This window comes from Fukomys damarensis, unplaced genomic scaffold, assembly GCF_012274545.1.
Source record: "Fukomys damarensis isolate Sample0158 unplaced genomic scaffold, DMR_v1.0_HiC HiC_scaffold_35, whole genome shotgun sequence".
NCBI classification, from domain to species: domain Eukaryota; kingdom Metazoa; phylum Chordata; class Mammalia; order Rodentia; family Bathyergidae; genus Fukomys; species Fukomys damarensis.
In genome coordinates, this window is record NW_022900947.1 from 2,884,241 (window position 1) to 2,890,099 (window position 5,859).

Sequence of the window (5,859 nt, forward strand, 5' to 3'; positions counted from 1 at the left end):
ACAAATGCCTAGACAGAGGGGCTCAGCCAGGCCGCTCACTGGCCGGAGTCAGAGCTCAGACCAAGCCCTCAGTCCCACCCCCAATTCCTAGGCCTAAAACTCGGTGCCTGGGCTCCCCTTCCAGCCATGCCCGCCTGAGGGAGGATCTGTCAAACGAGCCATCAATCCTGCTACGACGCGGTGTCCACTCCCTTTGCTTAGGACACGACCCCAACCCAGTCACAGAGCAGAGGCTGAGGGCAGAGCGGCCGTGGGCAGCGTGGTCACAGCCGTCCCTGCCCCTCCTGACCTGCAGCCTGAGCACCTGCGACCCTGAGTCTACTGCCACAAGGGCGGGCAGCCTCTGGCGGGCACACTCCTACCTTTGGCAGCGCGTACTTGGGCAGCTTCATCAGGACGAAGTCATTGCGACGATAAGAGACATAGTATTTGGTCTGGTTTGTTGAGGTTGTCTAGCACGAGGAGAGAAACGTTTTTAAGGAGATTGCTTTCTTGTCAGATTCTCATGCATGAAAACTATGTGTTATTCTCAGGTAGTGAAAATGCCCTTACTCTGCTTATACTTGTCCTGCCCAAAACTGACAGATTCTTATTCATCCTTCAAATCTCCATACCAAATGTCCCTCCTCTAGAAAGTTAGAACTAAATTTCTTCCTCATCACCCCTCATTGTAGAAAAAAGGCAGGAGCCACTGAGCACAGTCCGTGTGGCCAGCACCGGCCACGCCTATCACAGGGCAGCTCCCTGACCCCACAACAAATGCCCCATGGACCTGGTCAGGTCCACTCTACCGGTGAAGGGGGTGGGACAGAAAAAGGGCAGGAGAGGCTTGGGCTCAGAGGGACAGTGTGCAGTGGTCCAAGTCTCCGCATGTGCACGTGAGTGTGCAACCATGAGCATCCCGTGTCCTGTGGGCCCACAGAGGTGAACGCATGTGCACGCATGGGTGTGCACCTCTGTGCGTGTGCACAGTTCTGCATTCGTGCACATGGGCAGGGGCGATGCTGCCGGCGTCCAATTCCAGCTCCGCACTGCGCCTGTGTGACCTTGGGGCACTGCACCCCCTGAGCCCCGAGAAACAGGGTGCGGCTCCCTGGGGCTTACGTCCGCGAGCTGGGGCAGCTCGGAGCCCCTAGCACCAGTGGGGAGGCGCCGCTGTCTCTCAGCCCCACCTGTACCAGGTAAGCACCTCAGGTGCAGGGAGAGGATGCAGAGGGAAGAGCAGGCAGGGAGGGCGGAAAAGCCCCAGGCAGGGTAGGGAGGCCTGGATGGCTGACGGCACCTCACGGCCTCCCTGCCCGGCACAAACGGTGCCAGAGAAGGCACAGAACTTCGTCCACACTCAGACCCGACATGAATTGTCCTGGCCACCACATCCTCCCCGTGACGACCTCCCGTCCTGCCCGCCCCAGGCCTCGGCCCATCTTGGTAACTGAGCCCGCATACAGCCCTCCGCAGCCCCAGGGCCACACCGGCTCTGAGCTGGTCTTTGCACAGGCCTCCCTCACCCAGGTCCCCAGAGGCCAGCGGCAACCGGGCTGCTCCTGGGCCCTGGGCTGAGGGCTGCTGGCAGGACAGGCATCTCGATGGCCACTGACCACATGGGGTGGTGCATGGGCATGGGCATGGAGTCTGGCACAGGCACAGAGGAGTGGACAGGAGGTGGAGCGCAACAGAGGGCACAGCCTGAGGGGTGGAGGTGGGCGACCCGGAGGAGCAGGGCCTGGCTGCGGGGTGCGGGGCTGTTCTGTTCTGACCAGCTGTGACCCCTGCTGTCCCCACCCCTACCTCCAGGGTGGCCCTTGGCACAGGCCAGGCGTGGAGTCCTGAGACAGGGTGCGGAGCAGGCTGACAGCCCAAGCTGAGCGCCCCACGGGGCCATCAGGACGCTGCCATGCTCACTGGGGTTTCTGAGTCGGGGACCCACTGTGTCCCTACACCCTGGGGCATGGGGAGCAGGGTCCCCTTCTCTGGCTGCTGGGCTGTGGGTGGTGGCCAGGCCATGCGGTCCCAATCACTGGGGAATCAAGTGGGGTATAAGGTTTGGGCTGGGCCCGGGGATGGGGGTTCCCAGGCAGCCAGCAGTGTGCCTGGGGGGCTCCGGCATGGGCCCCTGGGGAGCCTGCGGCCGCTGTGGGTAGGGAGGGCAGCCGTGAGCTGCAAAGTGGCCCTTGGACGTAGAGCAGCCATTTCATCTCTCCCCAAGGTGCTGTCTCCCCAGGGCTCAAGGCCACACCGCCCTCCCAAGCTCACCTTGAGGAGGATGTAATCGTCCTGCACTGCCAGCGAGCCATGGTCAATGGGGCCAGGGAACGGGGCTACCAGCATCTCATCGGAACAGCTGTGGATCCGGCAGGTGACATAACGAACACCTGCAGAGGCAGTGGGGTCACACGGCATGGGACAGCCGCACTGGGTGGGGGGACAGTGGCAGAGCTGGCCACAGGAGGTCAAGCTCCAGGCCCTGCACAAGCCCTGGGGCAGCTCTGTGGGTCTGGAGGTGAAGGCCCTGGCCTCATAGTTACCCTGCCGCCTGCCCAGAGGCCACTGGGGGGCACATCGCGGAGGGGCCCCTGAACCCCAGGGAGGGCTGGCAGCACGCTGGAGACCCCAGAGGGCAGTCAGGGCGACTGGCACCTCACTGAGCCCTTCCTCCAGGGCCTGCCCTCCCACAGGCTCCCGCCCCAGAGCGGGCACAGGCAGGTGCACCCAAGCAGGTGGCCTGTGTTCTTGGCCCCTGCCTCACATTCACGGCCCGGCTAAGTATTCTAGGTACTAAGGCCGGGCCCGAGCCCCTTTTCCCGACTCCTTCTCAGGGGCAGGGATGGGTAGAGGCCAGGAAAGTGTGGGCTGGGCCCAGAGTGGCATGGGGTGGGCCGGGGCTGCGGGGCATGGGGAGGCTGGGTCCCCACGTCACACTGGCCTCCACCAAGGTGCTCAGCCTCCTCCCCAGCCCTCTGTAACAGGATGGGCTGGGGAAGGGCTGGGCAGGACCAGGTACAAGGGCTCCGCCGTGGTCCAGACCCTGCCACGTCCTCCCCTCCCTTCCCAGTGGCCTCGCACAGCCGCCCCCACCAGGGTCTTCCCGAGGGGCTTTGCCTGGTGGAGGGGCTTGGAGCTGGGCTCGGGCTGCCATCCTCCGTCAGCCTGCCCTCCACTCACCCACTCACTGCCCGTCTCTCCCGCACATGCTGCCCCCCTCTACCCCTTCGCTCCCCACCGTCCTGTCCCAGGCTCACTGTGCCAGACGGACAGAGGAGGGAGGGCACAGCCCTGGCACCGCCCGCCCCTTGGCAGTGCTATCACCCCTCCGGCCGTCACACAGGGGTCGTTCTGCCTGTGGGAGCTGGGACGTTTGCCGCCATCGCACCCCACACCTCCCTGCCAGGATGGGGGTCCTTCACGCGCCTTCCTCCAGGTGGGTGGCCAGGATGGCACAGCCCACGACCACCCGCTGCTGCCCAGAGCCCTGTGCTGCCCTCAGGCAGCCTGGCACGTTTAGATGTGGTGGCAGCCCTGGAGGCAGGCAGGGGGCACTGTGGCCATGGGTCCAGCGGTCCTGAGACCTCGTAACCCTGGCTCCCAGACCTGCTCTAAGCTGTTCTCCTGGTCACAGGGACAGAAGCCATAGTGACCCCTGCCAGGCTGACAGTTTCTTCTCCCTGATTTACAGATGGGGAAACCAAGGCACTCACCCTGGACCCACTGGGGCCCCACACCCCCAGGTCAGGGCCTGGGGTCCCTTCTAGTCCTCTCTGCATCCCTTGCAGGGTCAGCACTGGACTCTCCCTCCCAGAACTTTGCTGCATGGAGGCTCAATTTGTAGTCCTCTCATTCTGACATTCCAGAACCTTCCATGGCTCTGGAGCACCCCATGCTCCTCCCCATGGGGCCACAGGAGCCTTTCTGTCACATGCACACAGCCTCTGCCACCTAAAGGAAGCCAGGGTCCCCACGCTGCCTCCCACTCTGGGGCCAGTGGGCGGGGATGCCCGTGCTCTGGGCCGGAACAAATTCCCTTCTTACTAGGGCTTTCCACTAGAGCGGAGCTCCTTGACTTCAATTTGTCCCCAGCGGGAAACAAGCGCATTTAAAATCATGCCACATCATGACACAGCAAGGTCACCATGCCAGGCCATCACCGAGGATGAGAGCAGGCACAGGGCACGCAGGACACACGGGGTCACCTGTGCCCCCCTTACCTCCATTGAGGTCCTGGGTCTCCATGTGGACCAAGTCGGGCTCAGCGTCCACCCCAGACACAGCCCTGGAAGAGAAGCTGAGGTCAGTGTGGCAGCAGCTCACGAGCTCTTGCCCACCAGGCCCCACGCCCAACCCACACTGCGGGCTCCCGCCGGGGTCTCAGCTGCTCCCGATCTTTGGGTCCCCAGAGCCTCTCTGCAGCCTGGGGGCAGAAGGAGCACCCGTTCCTCCCCCACAAATCTGGTGTGGGCACTGCTGTCCCCCCACTCGGCCCAGGAGCTGGGCAGCCCAGGAGCCACCCGGATGTGCGTACAGAGGTGCTCAGAGGCTCCCAAGGCTGCAGACCTGCAAGGCTGGACCCCACCAGGCCCAGTGTGAGCTGTGCCATCCCCTGGTCACGCACGTCCCAGAGCCCTCCCCGCAGCTCCTCCGGGCTGCCAGCCCCCCAGGGAGGTGAGGGCTCTGATGTAGCAGGCACTGGGCTCTGCCCGGGCTGGTTGGCAGGATGTGGTCAGGCAGCACCCGTGCACGTCGCTGGGGAGCCCCTGCAGCCTGCAGAGCCCAGGGTGCTGAGATGTGCCCACAGCCCCCGTAGGTCTGTCCAACCCCACGCACTGCCCTGTTCACCGTGGCAGCCTGGGCTGCGTGGGACTCTTCCTTTGGAGGAGCAGAGACCATAATGGTGGGTGACACTGGGGCCTGGCAGAGTCCACAGGAGACTCCAGGAGCCAGTGAGGCCGCCCGGGCCAGGCCCCCCAGGCCTAAGGGACAGAGGTGGATGCCACGCAAGGGGCGGCTCCAGGCCACTGGGACGTGCCCATCCTCACTGCCAGCGCCCCTCCAGCCCTTCTGTTTAGGGCCAGCCTTGGCGGAGTGTGTGGATGGTGGTAGCTAGGTGGCCGTCCCGATGCCTTGTGACTTCCTGCCCGGCCTTCCCTGAACCACGTGTGACTGGAAGCCACCACCTGCCAGGAGCTGCACTGGACCTCGGCCTCCCACTGGGCAGGATGTCCCGGAGGTCACGCATTTTGGGATCCGGTCCCACTTGCCTGCCCACACGTCCCTGCCAGCATGACACGATATTCGCCACCCATCAGATAGACCCAGGCTCTCAGGGGCCCCTGCCCAGGAGCGAGCTCAGCCTCTGCAGAGGCCACCGCTGCCCCTGGTCACGGAGCACCATGGAAAGGAGCTCTGCGGCGACAGCCCTGCAGGCACAGAGTGGTCCCTTTGGTCCCCACCTGCTCCACCCCTCCGGGTACCCAGGGGCCCCAGTGGAGACGCAGGTGCCGTGGACTGGGGCAGCTGGAGGGGCGTCAGAGGCTGGAGCACCAGCGCCCACCATCTTGACCCCAGCAGCGAGCGCCACTCCCGAGGAGGGTACGGATTCCAACCGTGGGCTCCACGAGCTCCTGAAGGGCCTCCTGCCCATACTGCTTCTTTCACAGAGCATGAGCGCGGCCGGCAGCACACAGGGTCCAACTCCAGGGGGCACACGGAGTTGGGATGCAGCCATCTCTGCCAGTGGGGCGGTGACACCTGGCCTGTCTCGGCTCCACCTCAGTCACTCCTTCATTCACTCGGGCAGCACTCGCTCATCGGCCCCTCCCTCATCGGCCCCTCGCTCACCCCCCCCATGGGCTCCTCGCTCACCCC

The 5,859-nt window shown here is 64.4% G+C and overlaps 1 protein-coding gene across 1 annotated transcript in view; it reads right to left on the reverse strand.

Annotated features, from left to right (window-relative positions):
- Sorcs2 (sortilin related VPS10 domain containing receptor 2) overlaps positions 1 to 5,859 on the reverse strand; it is a gene marked incomplete at its 5' end in the record, with an annotated part of 302,786 nt that overhangs the window by 35,038 nt on the left and 261,889 nt on the right. Inside the window, 3 exons of the mRNA XM_019210263.1 lie at positions 363 to 452; positions 2,254 to 2,372; positions 4,203 to 4,267. Of these exons, the coding sequence (XP_019065808.1) occupies positions 363 to 452; positions 2,254 to 2,372; positions 4,203 to 4,267 (274 nt within the window). The remainder of the gene's footprint in view (positions 1 to 362; positions 453 to 2,253; positions 2,373 to 4,202; positions 4,268 to 5,859) is intronic.